A 24414-nucleotide genomic window follows, 5' to 3' on the forward strand; every position below is an offset into this window, starting at 1 on the left:
GTAGAATGTATATGAAGGAGCAGGGTGACTGAACAGATTTTCAAAGCCTGATTCTAATGGCATGGCTTTTCTTCTAACCATCTTATATATTCACAGCATTTGGCTTTCATAACTTCTGCATCCTGCCTACGACAGTCATAGGCCACAGGACAGGAAGCACTATGTCCATATTTACTGATATAGAGCTGGGCTCACGCTGGGACAATCACAAATCAATCAAATCAATCACAGTACAAACCACTTGGCCTAGTGATTCCAAACCTCATACTGTTTGCAGCACATCATGCCACCTTCCTTTCTGTGTTCATTTGACATTAGTTAGGACACAGAAGTAATCACCATGGACATGAAACCAGAGAATAGGCAAGAACAAAACAAGTATGGTCTCCTACTCCAGTTTATAATGTACTAGTTAAAAGAAAAAAACTGCTATGCCTCCATCCACACCCATAAAGTTCGAGGTGGCATGCGACAGCTGTGAATCAAATACTATGAAAACAGACACCGGGTGAGGGATGAGAAGATGGGAAGGCTTCGGAGAGGAGAAGAAAATATCTGAGTTTGGCTTTAGGAGAGTGAGTAGGAGTCTGATGGGCAAAGATGAGGCGTTGCAGGGAACGTCAGCACAGGCAGAGAAGGGGAAAGGCATGCAGCACAACCGGCTGGAAAAGCAGGTTGGGATGAGATCTTGAAAATCAGACTTGGTATGTGCAGGTGGCTGTGGGAAATATTTATGCAGGGTGGGGGAAGTGCTGGAATTGAAAAAGCAACTCAAGGAGATGGGGGCGATTGTCTTGTAGGTAGGGTAGGATGGGAGAGGAGAAAGACTGTGGGTAGAAGCAGCAGCTGAATTACATACACTGGGTTTTACTAATTTTTTTTTCCTGACTGATTCTTTCTGAAAACCAAAGAAAAACATTCCAGTGAAAGGCAAGGCGTTCGAAAGGTTGATTAGTCTTGGGAAGCCATCTGCCCTACATAAAGATGACAGTCATGGCTAATCAGTATGTCCATTCATTTGTACTATCTCCTGACCATGAAGTTGCAAAATGGGTGACTGGGAATAACAGTACGCTGTCTGATTGGAACAAAACATTCAGTGTAGCCAGTGAACAGAGCGGATGAAAAAATTGTCCATAATTACAATGACAGAGCTCGAGCATAAAAACCCATTCTCCAGCTCCTCAGTCCACTGTCTGAGGTTCGGTCTACTACTGCACAGCTAAATGCCTGCTTAATTAGATCGACAATGAAAAGAGATTACTGGTTAGAGTGTTGGGTTCTATGTTTCTGCCACAAACAAATAATAGCTGATACAAGGGGTGGCTTTCAAATGCATCAAAAAGAATGACCTCCTCCAACTTTCCTGTACAACTGCTTGTTTGTCTGAATATGCATCGGCTCGGATCCCCACTGTTGCGAATTGTTCAGAGCTGCCACCATTTTCTAATTACTTAACCAGTCATGAGCTTGTGTTGGGGTGTGTTGGCTGCTATTATGTGTTGGCATTACAAGTAACTGATCACATATATCCAGGGGTGTGTGTAGAAACTAAACTAGCTGAAAGGAAGAGGTTCCTGCAGATCACCAGCCTCCCTGAGAAAAAGCTTCTTTGCTCATACGACCATGAGGAAGAACAACATTGGAGCACTGTTGCCCCAGCCAGTCAGACAAGAATTTTAAGATATAGGGACCATAGTGATGTCATTTGTAGCCTAATGAGGTTCTCTACCTTGACCATTTTTTAAATGTCTTTGCCTAAATGTGCACTATGTACATTCCTAGTACCCACAGAGGTCAGAATGGTGCACCAGATGCCCTGAAACTGGAGTTACAGATGATTGTGAACTGCCATGTGGGTGGTAGGAACTAAACCTTGGTTCTCTGGAAAAGCAGCCAGTGCTCTTAACCACTGAGCCATCTCTCCAGCCCCTTGACTTTGCTATTTTAAGGGAAGATTAGTGGTTAAGAGTCTAGGAAGAAAGAAAGTCCTTCAGACTACATACAACAAGCCAGCATAAGCTAGTTCAAGGACTTTATCAGTCATTTCCTTGTCAGGACTGCTGAGCTCTCTTTTAAGTGATCTAAGCTGAGAACTAGGCCAGCATCTGGCACATTATGGTAGGTCAACAAATGGGCAATAAATAAATAAGATGGGCACCTATGTCCTAGAATGGTGGAGTGGTTTAGGAAATGAGAATGGGATCATGAAAAAGAATGGTGCTTTTGCATTCCAAACTCCAAGTAGATTTCTTATCGGTTGCTGCAGATAATAGGATGATCATTTCTACTTCCTGTGTCTCCAGTACCTCCAACTTGACTGGCCAGAGGGATAAAGCAGTAAGCCAGCATTAACAGAGGCAAGTGGCCCATTGGTGAATAGCAGCTTTAATTGTTTGTGTATCATTTCCCTTTGATGCTGGGAGCATAGCCAGGCTTCCAATTGAGATGCACCAATAACCCCTTGAAGGAAGTGTTCCGAATAAACCTTTTACTTGGGAGCAGAAGCAGTAGCCTGGAATCCCTCAGCTGGTTTCGCTTGAATGCCCACTCATCATACATGAGGCCAGCTGTCACCTGAACATCAGGAAACCGACCCTTCCACTGGACGTTTGAGAGCCAAGGAACTGGGAATGCTTTCATTTTGAAAAGGATAAAACTATTATTTTAACCCAAATCTCTTATTTACTCTTATTCCAAACCTTCGGTACCTTCTCCTTGTACCCTTACATGGCTGAAAGTACTATTTTTCCTGGTTTCCCAGCCTCCTCACTAAGGAATGAACTTGCTTTTTTTGTGACCTAGAAGGGTGTGCTATGTAGAAGTACCCGTATAAATATTTCTTCTGGGTTAGCACTCATGATTGGGGATGCCCTGCTTTTCAGATGGCTTCTAACAGGTTAGTTTATGGTTTGCGTTTGTAAATCTCTATGCAAAGTAATTTGAACTGAACTGTAAACCTACTAAGAAATACAAAGACTAGTTTGTCAAACACTCATGCCTACCATCCACACTTCACATGCTATTTTTAGACGGTTTAGACGGTCTCTCTATAAACCTTGAACTTTTTCTGTAGCCCAGACTGGTCTCAAACACAAGATTTTCCTGTCTTAATCTCCCAAGTGCTGGAATTATAGGCCCACAACACCAATCCCAAAATATCTTTTTTGAGGCATCTCTCTCTCTCTCTCTCTCTCTCTCTCTCTCTCTGTCTGTCTGTCTGTCTGTCTCTCTCTCTCTCTCTCTCTGTCTGTCTGTCTGTGTGTGTGTATGTGTGTTTTCTCTTTGCTTTTTGGCAATGCTGGGCATCAAATGCAGGCCTTGAGTATGCTAAGGCAGCATGGTACTGAACTCCAACCTCAACCCCCTTGTTTCATTCTTGAGTTTGAGTCTTGGCCGAGCAGAGCACAAATTACTGGGCTCAAGTGATTCTTCTGTCACAGCCTCGCTAGAAGCCATAGCTGGCTCCCACATCTCTCTCTTAAATATGCTAAAGCCTGGATGGAGGTAGAATCCTCTTTATGTTTGTTCTTGGTCCTAGCCCCTCTCCCCTTTCCCAGAGGCCTACTTGTATCCTCCTGCTAAGTACCTGTTTCTGTTTCACAGCACTTACAGGCTTCGTTGTTTATGGTTGCCTTATACTACAGATCACTCTGCAGCTTGTTTTATTCACTCATCAGTATGCTTTCATGGCTTTTCTCTTGTGTTTCTGTGATTTGTCTAAGCTTATTCATTATAACCTTCTGGACTTCACTGAATGGCAGTGCCATCATGTATCCATTCCCCTACATTCTGACATTTAATTGTTGGAGCTTTTCACTGTTGTAAGAAATGTTTGCAGTATGTCTTCATGTGTAGATCCTGAAGAGTTCCTCTAGGCTGTGAGCCAGGAAAGTAAAGCCCCGTGCCCCTCCGACTTTACTAGATACTGCAAAGTAAAGGGTGAGGGTTACCAGTTTTCACACATTCCCCCATCATTTGCTGTGATGCCAGTCTGCTGGGTGAAAAGTAAATATCTTGTCACAGCTTTTGTTTGTTGTTTTTCTGATAACTGGTTAAACAACAACTTCGCTTTTAATTATCATTATAAAAGAAACTAGTCCTTTACACTAAATTTAACAGAGTATATTTGAGCAAAACCAAACCCAACTCCAATCAGATATCCCCCAGGACCAAGGAATTTCCAAGAAGTCCAACCCATCTCATGACAATCAGATAACATTTCCAGGAAAACAAAAAGCAAGGTATAGAAAACAAATAGTGACAGTTAGGTCATCCAACCAGCCAACTGATTACAGGTTAGCTAGTTAATCATTATAGCCTAATCAGCTAACTGGATGTAGGGCCTTCTGCAGCTAGCAGAAGCCCAGTGGCTACAATTAAAGTTTATATTGGCTTGGTCTATTGGGCTCAAAACTCAATTTCTGGGATGATAGACTTAGGATGTCGTTCGGTAACAGTAGGGGATGTATACCTAATGTATGGAACACTCTGGCTCCCATTTCCAGTGCTGGAGGAGAGTGAAATTTCTATTTTCATTCATTTCAGAAAATTCTGTTCCTTGTAAGTATCAAGAGGATAGAAAGTATAGCAGTTGCCTGGTGCTTTTGCTTATTTACAGCGTACTGGCAAGTTAGATTATTCATATAAAAGGTAGGAAATTGCTGGAGATAAAGTGGGAAGAATTTGGAGAAGATATAGATCAGAGGCTGGACTTCCTTATAGTTAGCTGGCATTGTATGGTGGTGGGATTTACATTTACTAGCAAGTAATTCCAGTATAATTCTATGATATTTTTCATGTATGGTACTTTACATAAGAATGGCCCCCATAGACTCATATGTTTGAATGCTTGGCCCATGGGGAATGGCATTACTAGGACATGTGGATTCATGTTGTTGAAATGGGTATGTTTGAGGCTGGGGAAATGGCTCAGCGGTTAAGAGCACTGACTGCTCTTCTGGAGGTCCTGAGTTCAAATCCTAGCAACCACATGGTGGCTCACAACCATCTGTAATGGATCCGATGCCCTCTTCTAGTGTGTCTGAAGATAGCCACAGTGTACTTATGTACACTAAATAAATCATTCTTTGAAAAAGAAGAAATATGTATGGTCTTTTTGGAGGAAGTATGGTCACTTTGGGGGTCGACTTTGAGGTCTCATTTGTTCAAGCTATGCCCAGTGTGACTCACAGCTACATCTATCTGCAGATTAAGATGTAGAACTGTCAGCAGCTCATGTGTGTGCCTGGATGCTGTCATGCTCCTACCATGATGATAATAAACTAAACCTCTGAAACTGTAAGCCAGCCCCAATTAAATGTTTTCCTTTATGAGTTGCCATAGTCATGGTATCTCTTCACAGCAATAACAACCCTAAGACACACTGTAAAGTACTTCCAAATGCTAGGAAATATTTGAAGCTGTATAGGGCATGCTAGCACAGTCCAGAACTCATATCTTGAGCTTTCTCTGTTTCCCCACCACCAGGTTTGTTGTGCTATTCATGGATGACCTGGGCCATATTTCCCAGTGGAGCTCCATTGTGGCTGGAAGTCTCGCAGGCATGGTTTCCACGATTGTCACATACCCTACAGACCTCATCAAAACCCGGTTGATTGTGCAGAACATGTTGGAACCATCTTACCGGGGCCTTGTCCATGCGTTTTCTACTATTTATCATCAAGAAGGGTTCCTGGCCCTTTATCGAGGGGTGTCCCTCACTGTTTTAGGTAAGGTGGAATTTGACACCCAACAAAAGGCTGTTCTTTGACACGTGTGAAGGTAGTTTAAACCTCTGCCTTCTGTGGACTAAAATTTCAGGCACATATCCATATCACCATACCACAATTTTAGAGGTTGTAGGCCAAGCAATGCAGGTGACTCAGAAAGGAGTTTTCCAAGTGTGTATCCGTGACTGAGCACAGCAGTTTCTCAATGGTATTTGTAGCCTTTGACAGAGCTACATATATACAAGGCCTCTGTTTGCCAAATCCAGAAGGATTTTCCATCTATGCAGTACTGAGATTAGCCAGTCTGTCTCTGGAAAGCTGGTTTCTAGGGTACTACTACTTCGTATCTTCACATCTGTCCTACAGACCTTTCTTATCTAATACACTGGCCCTTTTTCAGTCATCTGATACTGACAACCTGCTTATGCTTGTTTCTCAGGCTCCTCCCTCAGCTTTATTTTTACCCTCTATGCTGGCTTTCTTTTTTGTTAGTGTGTATGTCTGTTTGTTCATTAGAGAACAGATCTCACTCTATAGTGCTGGCTGGCCTGGAATTTGCTATGTACACCAGGCTGGACTCAAACCTGCCTCTGCCTCCTTTGTACCAAGATTGCAAGCACATATCACCATACCCAGCCTTCTACATTGGCTTTCTTGCCCTGCATCCCCTCTCTAGGTGAGCCCTTCTTGTAGCTTCAACAAGTATGAGTATACTTTTAACTCCTAGTATGTTTAATAATAATGGTAATATTTTAAAGGTGCTCACTGGGTACTAAGTTACTTTTCCAGAAGCTATGACTATAGTTTCTCATTAAAAATTTTTATCTTTATTTTTATGTTTTAACATAATATTTTTATTAATTCTTTGAGAATTTTATATAATGTATTTTGATCATATTAATCCCCAGTCCTCCTCTAACTCCTTTAAGATCCACCCCCTCACCTCCCTACCCCCTGTCAACTTCTTGTCCTCTTTGTTAATAACCCAATCCAGTCCAATCTGTGCTGCATACACACCTATGGGTATAGGGTTCTCCTGCTGTTCATGGTCAACTTATCAGACCTGCACTCCTGAAGAAATATAACTCTCCCTCCCCCACAAAAAATGTATTGTTTTTTAATCAAATGTATATATCTACATCTGTGTGGAGGTATGCACTTAGGAATGTGGGTGCCTACCAAATCCAGAAGAGGGCAATGGATGGGTGTTCTCATATGGGTCCTGAGAACTAAACACATGTCTTCTGCAAGAACATACAGTCTTAACTGCTGAGCCATATCTTGCTTTCAATTGATATATACTTATACATATTTATCAGCTATCATTTGATATTTTATACATGTATATATTCCATAATGATCAAGTCAGAGCACTTAGTATATCCATCACCTCAAACATCATTTCTTTGTGATGAGTTCCCCCATTCTCCTATCAAGAATATCTTTTCTAGCTACTCTGAGATCTATAATACACTGTTCTTAACTATAGGCACCATGTTTGGCAAAACAACTCCACGACTTATCTTCATATCTTACATGTTATTGTTTATTTCTGTTTCTGAGGCAAGGTCTCATTAAGTAACCTAGACTGGCCTGGAACTTGCTATGCAGCCCAGGCTGCCCTTTAACTCTTGATCACCCTACTACCTCAGTTTTCTGAGTGCTACAATTACAGATATGTGCCACCTTGCCAAGGCTTCTGACTTATTCTTTTATTTTATTTATTATTATTTGGGGGGTTGGTTTCTACTGTTGTTTTGTGTTTGTGTGTGAGTCTGTTTCTTTTGTTTTGTTTTGGGGGGACAGAGTCCCACTATTACAGTTTTTGCTGTCCTGGAACTTGCTCTGTAGACTAGGCTGGCCCCTGAAACACAGAGATCTGCCAGCCTCTGCCTCAGCCTCTGGCCTCTGCCCCCCTACTTCTGGCCCTCAGCTCCTGGGTCTCTGGCTCTGCCTACCCCCTCTCTCTACCTATCTATTTCTATCTATCCATCTATCTATCTATCTATCTCTGTCTCTCTCTGCCCCCCCCCTCTCTGCCTCTGCCGTCTGCCCTACATCATCTTCCTTACTGACTCTAGGGACTCTGCCTCTCCTGTAGGCTCATGTTCCTATCTGTGGCCCTGTGCCTGGTGTGCCCTATATACTGCTGCCAGACTGGGATAATCTTCCCAAATGGTCTGCTTTCATTTCACTGCATTCTTTAAAAGCTAAGGGAGAAAGGTAGAATTCCAGATCATTCAGAGCTGGCCCCTGCCAGTCTGCCCTACCTCATCCTATCCTGTACCGTGCCTCTCCCAGCTCTTATGTTCAAGCCATACAAGAATGTGTGTGCTTTTTAGAGATACATGCTCATTGCATTTGCCTGGACTGCCTTTCTACTCTCTTAGTGTCTGATGGACTCCTACTCTTTGCTCAAGACCCATTTCAAAAGTTCTCTGTTCTAAGCTATGTGTGATGATACATGCATATAATATAATTCCAATCCTCTAGAGTTTAAGGCAGGACCATCATGAGATCCAGGCTAATCTTGGCTACATAGTTTTCCTGTCTCAAACAACTATCCCCTCTTAGCTTCAGGAGGTGGAGGCAGAAGTGAAAGTTCAAGGCCCAGTTGGGCTACAGAGTTCAAACCAACCTAGGCAATTTACTGAGGCCTGTGTCCAAAAGTTAAAAAGGTGAGGTGGGGAGGGGAGTAGTGTTGGGACTATTTGTTCAATCCCTAACATCACACAGAGAGACGTAGATAGTTCTCTTTACTTTTAATAGTTCTCTTTACTTTTAATTCTTTCCTGGTTCTTCAGGGCAACATTAATCATTCTGACACTTGTACACATAAAATCTCTTACATGGCCCACTATATGTGCGGGCTCTATATTCATTTGTAGTGTTCCTTAGCTAGTACCTGCATTTGATGTTAAAATATGCAGAAATGAGCCTGCTCTGAGCTGTAGTGCTTGGCATAGTGCCCAACACATAGTAAGATATCCCTAAATTCCTATTTCGAGACAGTGTAATGTAGTGAAGGCTGGGCTTGAGCTTCCTATGTACGCAAAGCTGACCTTGAACTTGTCGCCCTTCCTCAGCCTGTCTAGTGCTGGGGTTATAGACATGTGCTACCACGCCTAGCTTCCCTTAATGCTTTTGAATCAAAGTTGGTGAGTCTTTTTAAATGTTTATTAAATATAATAATATATAAAGATAAACAATAATCTACTTATATTCTGCTCCTCTTTTTTTTAATTAATTGCATCCCCAGCCCTATCCCATTTATTAGATCTCTTTGTGTGTTTTTATTTTTTGATTTTATGTATAGGGATATTTGCTTGCATTCATATCTGTGTATAGCATGTATGCAGTGCCTATGTAGGCCAGAAAAAGGTATTAGAGCCTATGAAACTGGAGTTACAAATATTCCTGAGCCACAGTATTCATGCTGGGAATTGAACCTGAGTTCTCTGCAAGAGCAGCCATTGCTCTAAACCGTGAAGCCATCTTTCTGGCCCAGATCTCATATTTTGAGGGACACATTATGTCTATCTGTAAACTGAAGATGGCTTTGAAAGTTTCTGGAAATGTGTAAGCGTATCAGATCATGCACTATTTGCTCACCATCATAGTTACTAGGAAGGTAAGGATACACAGTGTATGATGCTTAACCGGGCCGCATGACATCTAAGCCGGGTCAAGTAACCTCATGGGCACAGTAATCACGGAACGTTTCCTTCTTCACTAGAGAACAGTCCTTTTCTAGCCTCCAATACTAGATCAAGTGTTCTATGGAAGTGATTTAGTTTTATTTTTATTTTCTTTGTAAGAGTGTGTGTGGGTATATGAGTGCCTGGGCCCATGGGGGCTAGAAGACAGTGTAAGATTCCCTAGAGCTGAGTTACCGGTGGTTGTTAGCCACCTAATTCTCGGTAAGAACAGTAGATGTTCTTACCTTATAGGACATCTATCTCTTCAGTACCATGGAAATGGCTTTTCTCCCTCCATGTTTTTTTTTTTTTTTTAAGATTTACTTATTTTATTTTCTAGGAATACACTGTAGCTGTCCTCAGACACACCAGAAGAGGGCATCAGATCCCATTACAGATGGTTGTGAGCCACCATGTGGTTGTGGGAATTGAACTCAGGACCTCTGGAAGAGCAGTTGGTGCTCTTAACCACTGAGCCATCTCTCCAGCCCCATGTTTCTTTTCATTTTTCTTTTTTTTTATTCCAAACACACAGAAAAGTTCTTAGAATTATAATAACCACACACATCCATTTATATTTTTACTTTATCACGTTTGTGCATCTCTCAGAGCCATTCATAAATCCATCTTTTTCTTTTGTTCTTTCAATGTAAGTTACAAATACCAGTATACCCCCAAACCCCTTTAACATCTAAATCACAAACCCAAGTTCAACATTAGGGGTTATTTTCTTCTGCCTTACACAGTGTGTCCTGTACTTAAGTAGTCCAGGCTGGCAGGTAAGGATGAACTTGAACTACTACTGATTGCCCTGCCTCTACCACGTGGACAGTGGGATGTGTGCCACCACACCTAGTTCCCAAGATTTGTTTACATTTCTTCATTTATTTACAGTAAACTGTACAACCTTGACTGACCAGCTCTTACCTTGACCTTACCTTGACCGTGTGCCCTTTGCTAGTTAACTAGACGAGCTTTAAGCAGCCCCAGGCACTACCTACTCCCCTTGTGTAGCCCCCAGAGGCTTTTTTTTTTTTTTTGGTCCAGACAGTGGTTCCCAAAGACAGCAACCTCTCTCTGTACTTGATTCCCAGGTGCTGTTCCCTTCTCTGCTGGCTCTCTTCTAGTTTACATGAACCTAGAAAAAATCTGGAATGGACCCCAGGGCCGCTTTTCTCACCTGCAGAACTTTGCCAATGTCTGTGTGGTTGCTGCTGTGAGCCAGACTTTCTCCTTTCCCTTTGACACTGTGAAGAGAAAGATGCAGGTGCGGAGCATTGGGGCGGGCAGAGGGTGGGGTGGGGTGGAGGCAGCTTATCATGAAGCATTTGCAGCTGAATAACCACAAAGACTACTTTGATTCCACCTACCTACCTCCCCATCCCGTCTTATAGCCCCTCCACCAATGACATTTTTCTAGAGCTCAGGACTGCTTATGCAAATACTATGCAAACCACTTCTGCTAACCTTCCAGCTACCAGCTTAAGCCAATGCCCATACCTCTTTTTTATGTATCCTTGTCTTCTAGAAAACTTCCAGATGAGTTTCCCCTTTCTTTCCTGGTCCCCAGATATATCCTTTATGGTTCTCCTTCCTACAACACTAGAAAAGGAGGACACTGCAGAATGCAACCTGCTAACTTGCCTTCTTACTGCCACCACAGGGAAGACATAGCGCTCTTTCTTGTCACTCTGCCTTTCCTGACTGGCCTTGACTAAAATAAACCAAGAACCATTCTACTAGGGGCCAGAGAAAGAAACTGCACTTCAAAAGGGTGCAACGGTCCATGCATTGTCCTAACAAATACTGGGGAAACATGTTCACTAGAGAGCACAAAGGAAAAATCAGAGGTAGAGGTTACAAATTGAAAAACTACCTTAGCCTGCATTATTATCAACAAAACCAATCTGATCACTAGTGGGCGTTACCACCACTTTGGCTAATCAGAATCCAAGCAAGACTGACTGTTTTTGCATCTTTCCCTAATCCTGCCCACTCCTTTGGCTTGTCTGCCACCTTGGCCTCTCTTAATGACTTACATGTTCCTGAAGCTCTGTGTGGAAATGAATTTGAGGTCATGTGCATGCCACTTGAAATGAGTAGTCCCACTTGGTTTCTCCACAGGTCTCTTAACTTGTTTCTCTAGTTTCTCAATGCTACTCCCTATTTCCTGTTTCCCTGCTACTGTATCCTTTGGACAGTCTGGCCAGTGCCAAAAAAACCTGAAGGGTCTTGACGTCACAATGCTGTCATCAGACATAATGATACTCCACTCTGTCACTCCGATCCACAAAACATCTCATCTGTCTGCGTTTCTTCTCTCCTGCCCTTGTCCAGATGAACCACTGCCACATTGCTATGACTATAATGCAAAACCTAGTGAACATAACTTTCTAATTTAAAAAGTAGAGCCCATATTCAAACATGGTTTAAAGGGTTGATTTCACATTATGTATGTTTGGTCACAATAAAAAAAAGTAATGTACATGTGGTTGTAGAAATTTGAGGAAATATAGCAAAGCAGAGAAAAAAGGAAAATACCCAATACCTATAGAATCTAATAGTTACTAGTTTTTTCTATGTTCTCTCTCTCTCTGACTCTCTCTCTCTCTCTCTCTCTCTCTCTCTCTCTCTCTCTCTCTCTCTCTCACACACACACACACACACACACACACACACACACACACACACACTACTGACATTATTTTTTTAGAAATTGTATTCAGACTACAAATAAAAGTTGGTAGCTTGCTCTTTTTTTACACACCATTAACTGTAATTTCACCATACAAATGTGTTAAAAAAAAATAGTTAAAACTTCTCAGTTTCTAAATAATGAGGCTAATTCTTAAGGGTAATCGGTTTCTAATTCTTAAGTGTAACAACACTGTACTAAAATCTCTTGTGTTTTTCACATATTACTAGAAATTGACTTAAATGTCACAAGACCTGAATGATTCTAAAGCATCCTTAATTTTTAGGTATTGAGGATTGAGGCCAAGAACATGTGTGAGTTAGACTCGTATTGTACCACTGAGCTACATCCCCTGCCCTTGCATATTTGTGTATGTGCCAAGATCTCCTCAAATTATCAGATGTAATCAAGAACGGTTTCAAACTTGAGAGCTTCCTACCTCAGTCTCCAGGGTACTGGGATTTTTTCAGCATGAGCTCCCATGCCCAGCTCACTTCCTCTCTGATGCTCACGAGAGCTTGTTTTTTTTGTTTGTTATTTTTTTACATGTAATTATTTATTTATGCATTTTATGTGTATTAGTGCTGTCTGCATACACCCCTGTATGACAGAAGAAGGCATCAGACTCCATTAGAGATAGCTATGAGCCATCTCTCCAGCTCTGTTTTTTTATTTTGTATTATTTATTTATTTATTTTATGTGAGTACACTGTAGCTGTCTTCAGACACACCAGAAGAGGGCATCAGATCCCATTACAAATGGTTGTGAGCCACCATGTGGTTGCTGGGAATTGAACTCAGGACCTTTGGAAGAGCGGTCAGTGCTCTTAACCACTAAGCCATCTCTCCAGTCCTGTTCCTATGTCATTAAGACAGGATTTCTCTATGTAACCCTGGCTGTCCTAGAGCTCACTCTGGTCTCAAAACTCAAAGATCTGTCTGCTTCTGCCTCCCAAGGGTTGGGATTAAAGGCATGCACCAATATTCTGACTCTTAATGAAATTCACACTCCAAAAACTTGGAGGCATTCATTTGCACCTGCAGTATGGGACAGTGGTCCATCTCCTATCATGGACATCAACTGTCTCTAATTCATTGTTTACAAGTGAGGTTGCACATTTTTCACAGTTGCCTGTTTGCATTGCTTTATAATTTGTATATGCTCTTTGCCTATTTTTCTGGGATATCTAGATATTCCTATTGTTGGTAACAGGCCTTTGATATTAAAGGTATCACCTTTGCATGTATTCTCTTCCATATCATATTTTCTAATATTTGCCTTAATGCTCCTTATGTGGGATTTTTTTAGATAGAGTCTCACAGTGTGGCCCAGGCTGGTCTGGAACTCACTATGTACCCAAGCTGGCATAAAACGTGTGGCAAACTTCTGCCCTCGGCCTCCTGATTGCTGAAGTTACAGACATTAAACTCCTCTTCCAGGTCTGTTTATGTGTCATGATGTATATATTTTGAAATGTAATATAAGCATATAATTTTGTTTCTAACTTTATTTCTCTGCTTTAAAGGTCTGCCCTCACAATCCTTTTAGTCAGTACAATCCAGAACCTCAAACATGCTAGGAAGGGCTCTACCACTGAGTTATGTCCCTAGCCCCCAGCCCTATGGCTAGTCACCTATTTGATCCTTAAGTACATTTTATTATAACTTCAACACTTAGCATTTTAATATATTCAGAATTTGTAGTTTGCCAATTGCTTGTGCAGCATTTGAAAATAATCTTTCTTTTCCCACCTTCATTGTGATGTGGCTTTTACCACACGGTGAGCACGTTTTCCCAGGGTCTCCATGTCTGGCAGAGTGTTCTGCTCAGTTGTCCTCTAGACTGTCCTTGCATCAATGCCACATCTTTCTAACATGCCCCTAACTTCACTACTCTTCATTACAACATTTTCTTGGTTTTTTGCAGTCATTTGTCCTTCCTGGTAAACTTCAAATTTGTCTTGTGTTTAGGATGGAAATTGCAGTATAAACTTGCAGTAATTTATGTAAAACATTTCATTTTTCCTTCAGGACCACAGTATGTAGCCCTCATTTAGTTCCAGTCTTCTTTCTTTAGGTTTAATCATATGAGACTGCTACTATCCAACCTGTTTAACATATTCAAATGCTAACTTCATAAATTTCAATCCTAGGAAAATGTTTTCTTATCCGGGCAATGGAGGGGCATGGCTTTAATCTCAGCTCTCAGGAGGCAGAGGCAGGTGGATCTCTATGAGTTCAAGGCCAGCCTGGTCTACAGAGTGAGTTCCAGGACAGACAGACAGGGGTACACAGAGAAACCCTGTCTCAAGAGAGAGAGAGAGAGAGAGAGAGAGAGAGAGAGAGAGAGAGAGAGAGAGAGAGAGAGAGAGTCTCTTACTGCCAGTGACATCCCAACATTTTCTCACCTCTTTTTAAGTCTATCCTAGTTTATATAAAGTTTGGTGAGCTTATCTACTAATGGACCTTCCTAAAATAGAGCCCTGAGACCTGGGGGCCAGGCTAGTCGTCAGAAAGTGTTTCAGGTAAAGTTCAGTGATATCTGGATGTGAAGCTGAGAGATCTTGGTCTTCTCCATAAATCTTCAGCTTTTATTTTCTCTTTCTGGGGGCTGAAAGAATGACTTTCTCTAGGAGACTCTAGTCAACGCTACATTCTGCACTACAATATTACCTTACCATAATAATCTGCTCCAACCAGGGTATAAGATACACTGAGAGTGAGAATTTGAGTGTAGTCCTAATCATTTTCCCTTTGTGTGGGAACTGTATAGATAACGCATATATAGTGTGTCAAGATACTGCAGTCACAGCTGAGTATGGTGATGCTTGGCTGTGATCTCAGTGACAGAGACAGGAAGATCTTATCATCTACATAGCCAGTTTGAGAGTAGCCTCAAGAAACCGAAGACAGAAAAAATAGCTTTCAAAGAAATGTAAAGTCATAGTGGTTGCTTTTAAAAACACAAGGAAGTTGTACTATAAAATAGGATTGGCATCTAATTATGACTAATGTCATAAATGTCAACTGAAAATATAGTAACTCAACTAATATGACTCAGTAAAAATTTTGTTTTTCATGGGCTAATAAATATAATAGCTTGTCCATTTTATATATATATATATATATATATATATATATATTTTTTTTTTTTTTTTTTTTTTTTTTTTTAATTAACACCCAGGATAGAGCCACAAGTTTTTTAAATGCAAACACGGCATTACCTTCTCTAGCCACTAGGTGTCACTGCAGTAAACACAATGTATCTGAGCCATAGAAAGCTATGAACCAGCCACTTCGTGAGTTACCAACCTCACAGTCCCAGCTCAGAATTATTTTCAGTTAGGAAGATAAGGAGCTAGAAGCAATAGGAAACACCTCAAGTTTTTTTTTTTTCTGTAAAGCACAAAATGCAATATTCATCAAGAAGAGAGCCATACGAACCACCTGCCCCCTCTGGATCAGGCAGGTTTATACACTTGATTTGTCCCAAGGGCAACAAGCTGCTGTGACCTGAACACAGTTAATGGTAACATTTGCATTCCATTGGTTTTCTCCGTGGCACTGCCCAACATGAAGCAAATCAACAGCAGGTGCCTGGTGGATAGCCAACTGAACAGGGAGTTTTTCCCAGCACCCTCAGTGGCTGGCGCCTTTGTCTGAGGGCCTAGCTGTCTTCGTGGGCTTTTATCCAGACACTCGCACATACAATCTGTCTGTCTAATAGCATGCCAGATTGGAACTATTCTGAACATTAATGACAATAATCAGAAGTCTTGTTTAGTCACCTGAGCCCTTCCTTCACCAGGCTTACATTCACTTAATTCTGCTTTTCTTTTTCCTTGCTTGGCCTGCTACAGGATGGAGAGGTAAATAATTTATGCATGCGCATGTTTGGAGAGAAGGCTTGGGGGGGGGGAGAAGGGTCAGTTGTATGTGGAGTGAAGCGCCTCTACCTCTTGTGCTTTCACGGACCCTAATACCGCTGTGCTTTTCCACTCATCTGTACACTTTAACCCAAGCTCTTCTTGATGCAGCCTGGCCCTTCTCTCTGGATCTCTACCTGGCTAAGACCCTGGGCCAGAAGATGCTGGCAGCACTAAGTGTAAGCTGGACATAATGGCATAACCTTTAGGGAGGCAGAGGCAAGTGGATTTTTGTGACTTTGAGGATAATCTTGTCTACATAGCAAGTTCAAAGCCAGCCAGACCTACACAGTGGGACACTGTCTCAAAGGGGGTGAGGGGTGAAGAAAAGGAAAGGATTCAATAAAAGAAAACATATGATGAAAAAAATACTGACAAAAATATTTTATGTGATTAATCTGTAAGCCCTACTAAGAACTGAAGAATTCTGAAAAAAAAAATCACCCTATAATGGTCTGGTAGACAGGCATATTTGAAAGAGACAGTGAGACGGCTGGGAAGCACTTTGCTGGGAATCTGGGGAACAGCCTCAAACAAACCTGGAGTCTGAGGCCTTCTAAAGTACTCAGGAAGGAGGTCTGTGTGCACCCCCTCCACTCTGTTGCCCATATTAGGTATCTCCATTTCATCAAATACAAACCCGTGTGTCACCCTGTTGATTTATACACCGGTGGACTTTGCCCCCACCACAACTCACAAGGTAAGCAGGATTAGGCCAGGTCAGCATTTGAACTGAAAGTGCATAAAATGAAGGACAAAGGTGGTATCCAAGTGGCACGGTTCAGTGAGCAGAACACACATGGTCAGTGAATAAACAGAGGCCCCAGCCTGCTCAAATAGACTCCAATCTGACAGCGATGGTTACCACCTTGAGCAACCTTTGCTGAGCAGGACGCATTCACTCCGTTTACCCACTCAGAGCTTCTCATGCTCCATTCTGTGTCTTCACCCCCACCTCCCTCCTCAGTCCTGGGCTATTCATGATCACTTCCAGGCCACTGTCTATCAAAGTTACTCTGGTTCCCCTAAAACTGTCTTCCTAGAGTTTCCCCTTTCTGGGCCATCATTGTCCCAAGCTAAGCATCCAGAAGTTACATTTGGCTCTGCTGCCCCTTCATCCAACCAACCCACAGCCCAGTTGCTTCTGCATTCATGTCTCCCACATGGGTCCTTTTTCTTATTGCCCAGAGTCCAATCGAAGGCCTTATCAGTGCATACTGCAGCACAAACTGTTCTCTAGGATTGATTCTAAAAGTGACCATTAGCACTGAGCAGGAAGATATGGTAGGCATTATGTCATCCAATTCTTACAACAATCTACAAAATGAGCAATGTTATTACTATACCTGTTTTATTGCATGTGTCTGTCTTCGTGTGTGTGTGTGTGTGTGTGTGTGTGTGTGTGTGTGTGTGTGTGTGTGTTTGTGTGTGTGTGTCACGGTGCATATAAGTCAGATAACTTGAGGGAGTCGGTGTCTCTGTCCACCACAAATCACCAAGTCTTGGCAGCAAGCACTTTTTACCTGTTGAGCCATCTTGCCTATTGAGATGAAAAAACCGAGGCCTCGAAGGTTCTCTGGATTACAAGCCCATCTTTGAGCAACAGAACTGGGATAAAAGCCATGCAGTTTGGCTCTAGGATCACTTCAGTCCCAGCAGCCTAGTCCATGGGTTTCTTGCAGGACAAATGTCAGTGTTGCGCCTTCTCCATCACCTTTAGAGAAGAAAGGACAGGCCCATTAGTCTGGCGTATTTCCCTCCCCACCTTCACTGTTCGTGTTGTATAGAGGCCCTTTGTATAGGGAGTTGCAGAATCAAATGTCTGTAAGAATTCAGAAGCAGCATGGACTGGAGAGCCAGGGAGACCCAGATAACCGGCACTCAGCCCCAAACAATAAGCCTTTAAATGCATTCTTAGCCTTCGTGCCTTTTGAAAGCATTCTGGAGAACTAAACTCGGTGCACAGAATGTGATTAGCATTTAAATATGTGTAGCAGAAAAGAGTGAAGTGAGCCTGTGGAGGCTGCTGCTAAGCTGCCAGAGTCTGCTCAGAAGGATGGTTGTTATTTAGAAGTGCAAGCCTGGTTTTCAAGGGAGCCCCTAAATCTAGATTTTTCTGTAAAATATTTTTTTTCAGATTACAAATAAAAAGTACTGATTGGGCAAAGGAAAACATGCCTTCTCTTGGCCTCTGTTCAATTGAAGCATCCAGTTGCAATAGTGAAGAAGTTCCCCTCCCCCAGGCCCTGAAGGCCAAATGTATTTTATATTCCAGTCAACAGGCCTTTGTTCCTGCAGCCACCTCTCTCTGCCTGAGTATCACTTTGGTCCCTGTAAAGGCTCAACTGAGCTTACCTTGGTAGTAGTATATCTATTAATTTTGTTTGCTGGATTTTCCCACTATAAGACACTTAGTTTCAGATAATAGGTAAAGGCAGATTTAAGCCTTTGAGAACCACAGTGCAGGCACTCCAGCCCACTTCTAAGGGCGTCCTGGAGAAGAAGAAACTCAATGAACTGAAAAGGTGGATGCTGTTTTTCACTGACTCCCACTTTCATTCTCATGTCTACGGGAACAGGAGTTGTATTCCCAAAGATCGTGGGTAACTCTTAAAGGATGCTGTTTTAGTCTCTCCATGGATCCTCTCACACTGACAATTTCCTTTCCATAGCAATTTTTTTCCTATCTCCCCATTTTTTTTATGTCAACATTATTGCTCTACTGTCCCTTCCCAGCCAAAACTACCTCTTGATAGAGGCTATCTTATTGTCCCAAGTAGAAGTAGTCTCCTCAATCTCGGTGTCTTTATTTGCTTAGTTTTGAGCACCCCTACTCGGGAACTCTGAAATTCAAAATGCACTAAAGAAACTTCAAGCATCTACTCGATGGGAAACTCTGCAACTGACCTCAAGGAAAAGACTGTAGATAGGGCTGGGGAGATGGCTATTACATATGCTCAGGGACTTCAGCTTGAATTCCCCAAACCAATATAAAGCTAGGCATGGTAGTAGTGTGCATCTGTATTTCCAGCACTCCTGTGTTGAGATAGGGAGAGGAATGAAAAGAATCCACAGAAACTCATGGTCCAGATAGCCTCCCATATACAGCGGTAAACAGAGATGCTGTGTATCTAATAAGTTTGAAGCGAGGACCGCATCTGAGATTGTCCTCTAACCTCCACATGTAAGCCACGGCACACATGTACCAGCACACAGACTCCATATACACATGCATATGCATATGTAATAATAAACATAAAAATTTAATAAGACTGCTTGTATAAAGTTACCTTCATGCTTTATAAAATAAAGCATATATGAAACATAAGTGAATTTCATGCTTAAATTTTGCTCCCATTCAGAGATCTCTCTTTATGTACAAGTACTCCAAAATTAAGAGATACTCAAAATTTGAGGTACTTCTTATCTCAGTCATTTTAAATAAAGGATACTCGACCTAGAAAGCTCTTTTATGCATGTCACAAGATCCTTTATATTATAAACGTTTTCTTTTCTCTAAACTGCTAGCTCTTTGCCCATGGGAAGTATATGTTATACTTTTGTGTATCCCTATAACATGCATCCCACCCTCCCATCACTGTGCATGGATCTGACAAATCACACCACCATCCAATTCATAGTCCTTAGGTGACTGCCTTCAGGAAATGTAGGAATGTATATGACTCTGCTGTTCTTTACTGAAGCTTTTGCATGAATATTTGTGCAAGACAATAATAACAGGAAAAGCCTACCCTGGGTTAAGGAATTGTAACTGTATTACCATTTGTTGGTCAAATAATATGTGTGTGTGTGTGTGTGTGTGTATGTAGCAGATTCCTAATTCATTTAATCCTCTTTATCAACCTCCAAAATAGGTACTATTACGGCTCTAATTTCATGGGTGGGAAAATGAGGCACAGAAAGGGGAAGCTACTTGCTCAGAAGTCACTTGGCTAGTATATGTTAAAGTTGGCTCTCTCCTTCCTCCCGGCTTCCCTTTATCCACCAGGAAGTACAGGGATCCTTCCTAGATGCTAGGTAATTTGTTAATTTAGCCTTTCATTCCTTTGCCTCTGCTGAGATGGCTTTTTGGACACTAATCTTATTCCTACGGGCTCTGGCCTCGTGATCTTATTATCTTCCAAAGGCTCCACCCCCTGAAACATTACATGGGGTCAGGATTTCAACACAGAAATTGGAAGGAAACACAAATATTTGGACTTTAATGAGCCTGGTTTTGGCCAGAAACTTGTTACTTCAAATTAAAGAGGGGAAAAAATTCTTAGGAATACTACAGGATCCTGGAGGTTGGACTCAGCAGCCTGTCATTGGAAGCTCCATTGGCAACATTAACAAGCTGTCCACTGTAAGACGAAACAGAGCACAGGTATAGACTGTTCCTCAGCCACAAGACTGATCAAGCTGATCAGAGGACTGGAAGAAAGTCCTTAGTGCCCTGGAAGGAGCAGCAGCAAGACACCAGGAAAGGTAAGGAAAGTGTTGTCCCGGTCACTAGTAGAAGATGCTAACCAAGTTTAATAGTTCTGTCTACTTGAGCCTCTCCTGGTTGGAACAGCATCTATTCTTAGTAAGAAAATGCATGTTTTCCTAAAAGACCACTTACCTGTCCTGACATACAGTGTGGAGTGCTGAGTACTGACCTCTCAGAGAGTTGAGGGACACTGACCCTTGCCTTTGTTGCAGTCTCACTGAAGTCTGGCCCCTTTGAGGACTCACTTCTGCCCAAGGGAGTAGCATTGCCTTAGCAGCCAGAAGTGAAGGATGCTTTGTCAGGGCAGGTGAATGGCTGAACATCCATTAGGCAACATAGGGATTTTAGGAGAGCTTTGTTATTAAAGTGAAGGGGAAAAAAACTTTTGTTCTCTTAAAAAATATGCAATGCCCTAAACACTTTGGGGATAGCAGTTATTGTTCAGGGAAACAAGACTGTCCCTAGAGGGCAGGCAAGGAGGGAATAAGGAGGTGATTTCCCTGTTCCACCGAACTGAGCACAGCTCATTGCCCTTTTCTCCTGACCTGAGCTGGCTGGTTCCTTTGAAAACGATAAAAATCTGGGAGTCCAAACAGCCACCCAGTGCTAGGCTCTGTCTAAACACTAACAGCAGGTAAGATAAGACCTCCCACCTCTGTCCCCAAAAAGAGCAAGCAAAGATAAGGGAAAGAGAAGGTCTCAGAAAACATCTACTGTCAACAAGAAAGGTCAGCAGCTACCCGGGAAGCCTCTGCTATCTGAAGGCTGTGAACAATGCTGTTAACTAATAACACTGCTCGCTTGCAGCCAGTTTTGGAGATGAAGCACCTATTTTCATCAACTCTATCCCCCCATATAGTTGTCAGTTACTTATGGCTGTGTCCTCCCTGGGCAGATTAGCTCACAGGGGTAATAACATGGGCATTGAATCTAGCAGGGCCCTTAATCCTGCTGGTGGACACAGGCCCTCTCTGAGCCTCATATCCCTCACCTATACAGTGTGAAACAGAGGACTGTGCTTTCTTCGTGTACCTGTGCAAAAGACTGAATTAGGTTATTGAACATAGGCATATTGCAAATGCTGCTCTCACTGTGCTTGGAGCACCTCTTCAGGATCTATGCATAGATCACACAGGAGCCCTGATTACAACTCTATAAAGCCAACCCAGGTGCACTTCTGTTTCCAGAACTTACTATCAATACACAAATGAGCCAGGCTAACAAAACCTTAGTAGCCCCTTGATAGCTAATAAGTAGTGATGGCAGAGGTCATTATTCTTCTGTTGGGTAGTTTAATAAGCATTTATTAGGCAGGCCCAGTGGTGCAAGCCTGGAGTGGCTGAGGCAGGAGGCAGGAAGATCATGAATTCAAGGCCTGTCTTGACACTTGACAACAGAGTAAGTTCAGCCTGGGTAATTTGGTGAGACTCAGTCTCAATTTTTAAAACATTTTCTTATACTGTGTGTGTGTGTGTGTGTGTGTGTGTGTGAGAGAGAGAGAGAGAGAGAGAGAGAGAGAGAGAGAGAGAGAGAGAGAGACAGACAGACAGACAGACAGACAGACAGACAGACAGACAGAGCGAGCATTCATGTGGTGGTCCAAGGACAATCCAGAGGTGTCAGTTCTCCCCTTCCACCACATAGACTCTAGGCTGTTAGCCTTGCCTGCATGTGCCCTTACTGGCTAGGCCGCCTCACCAGGCCACAGTTTTAAAATAATACAGGGATATAGCTCGGTTGAAAAGTACTTGCCTGACATTCACATGGCCGAGTTCCATCCCCAGTACAGACCTTTACTGAGAGGCCATGAAACACCAGTTCTGTATATACCTGGATGTCCTCAACCTCCTGGAAATTGTCGTCTTCTGAATTTGTATTCTTCATGTACCTTCTCCCTCCCAATCAAGATGTCGCTGTCAGAGTTTGCTCTTAGAAAATTTAGCCATGGCTGCTGCTGTGTAGGTCTTCTGTGGCTCAAACCCCTGGGCCTCTGCCCAGTCCACCCACGCTTCCTCACAGACTGTTCACCTGCACCTCAGTTTCTTTCTCCTGGAAACTCCGCTGTGCTCTAGGCTTCCCCACTGAAAGCCTTCAGTGGCCACACTGGCATTGACCGTACTCCTCTCTTCCCAAGCACAAAACCAACCTGCTCTGGTTGTTCACCTTTCCTGAAATGATGGCAGTCTTTCAGAGCAGCTCGTTGTCCCTCAGGCCTGATGCTGAAATGCAAGACATTTGCCCTGGCAGAATCAAGATGAGCTCAGAGGCACACTGCTGCAGGCCAGACAGCCATGCCCACTGTGCAAATGCCTCTACAGTAGAGCAAGGGCTCCTCAGCTATGAGACAACATAAGTCATGTGGGTCACAAGACAAAAAATGACCTGTTTACTTCACTACTATTGGCCTGCATTGCCACTACTGTTTAATTGTTGGATCTAGTTTCATTTCTGTAATTGTAATAAAAGCAACTCAGAAGGTTTTATTCAGCTTACAGTTCTAGGTTATATATAGTCTATTATTGTGAGAAACTTGAAACATATCTATAGTCAAAAGCATACAGAATAAACCCATGGATTGATTGACCCTTCCTTCTTTCCTTCAAGCTCACTTAGGTTTCTTTACTTTTTTTAAAGATTTATTTTATTTTATGAGTATACTGTTGCTATCTTCAGACACACCAGAAGAGGGCATCAGATCTCATTACAGATGGTTGTGAGCCACCATGTGGTTGCTGGGAATTGAACTCAGGACCTTTGGAAGAGCAGTCAGTGCCCTTAACCGCTGAGCCGTCTCTCCAGCCTGGTTTCTTTGCTTTTATGCAGTTTAGGGTCCAGGCTAGGGACTAGTGCTGTCCACAGTGAAACAGTTCTTCCTACATCAATCAACAATCAGGACAGTCCCCTGCAGACATGCCCACAGGCCAGTGTGATCATGTAATTCCTCATTAAGACTCTAGGCTCTACCAAAGTGACAATTAAACCAGCACAGTGTTTGCTAAACGATTCGAGGCTCTTCCACATATATGCCTCAGATGGTTTCAGAAATGCACATTTTGCCTTAAAGTTGAATTCTGCATATCTCCAGAAAATAAAGGTCATTTCCCATCAACAAGTTGAAAAGTTCTGAGCTCCTGTTAGCTTCATTGACAGACCATCTTTTTTCTACTTATTTTCCCCTTCTCTTCCCTGACACACTGATCTTGAACTGCTGGCCTCATGTGTTCCTCCTCACCCCACCCCAGACTATACTTTGTCTTACTATCTTAAAGCCCTTACAGTGAAATTTTCTTTTCACCAGGTAATACAAGCACACGAAATCCAAAAGGTGGCATAAACGGACACTGAAAACCAAGTGTCCTCAGCCTGCGCGCCCTCCCACCCAGTTCTCTCCCAGAATCAACACTAAGGTTACCACTTTCTCACATATATCTTTCCAAAGATGGCTTATGCAAAGGTCTCCATAAATGTACAGGTGTCTCCTTTATGATTTTACATAGTTAGTAATATGCATGCATATTCTTCTACACCCTTTCTTTTTCACTAAAAAATTGTCTTGCTGGTGATACCCTATCCACCAGATGGAGCAGCCGAATATTTTAATTATGACATAATATTCTCTAGCATGGTATCTTATTTCCTACTGGTGAACACTTAGACTTATCTCCACTCTTTCGTTGTTATACTATCACTGCAGTAGCAAATACCCTTGTAATATATAGTTTCATATATGTGCGGATATAACTGTAGGATAAATTTCTTGAAGTAGTAGTATTTTGACCAAAAGAGTACATGGTGGGCTGGATATAAAGTCATTTGGTGGAGTCCTTGTTTGATATGCATGAAGCCCTAGGTTCCATGCCTAGCACCTAAT

The 24414-nt window shown here is 42.3% G+C and overlaps 1 protein-coding gene across 1 annotated transcript in view; it reads left to right on the forward strand.

The window, feature by feature from the left end:
• SLC25A43 (solute carrier family 25 member 43) overlaps positions 1-24414 on the forward strand; it is a gene marked incomplete at both ends in the record, with an annotated part of 31872 nt that overhangs the window by 1523 nt on the left and 5935 nt on the right. The window contains 2 exons of the mRNA XM_080909787.1: positions 5491-5732; positions 10525-10697. Coding sequence (XP_080765913.1) covers positions 5491-5732; positions 10525-10697 — 415 coding nt within the window. The remainder of the gene's footprint in view (positions 1-5490; positions 5733-10524; positions 10698-24414) is intronic.

This window comes from Micromys minutus (genome assembly GCF_963924665.1).
Source record: "Micromys minutus genome assembly, chromosome: X".
Lineage (NCBI taxonomy): Eukaryota > Metazoa > Chordata > Mammalia > Rodentia > Muridae > Micromys > Micromys minutus.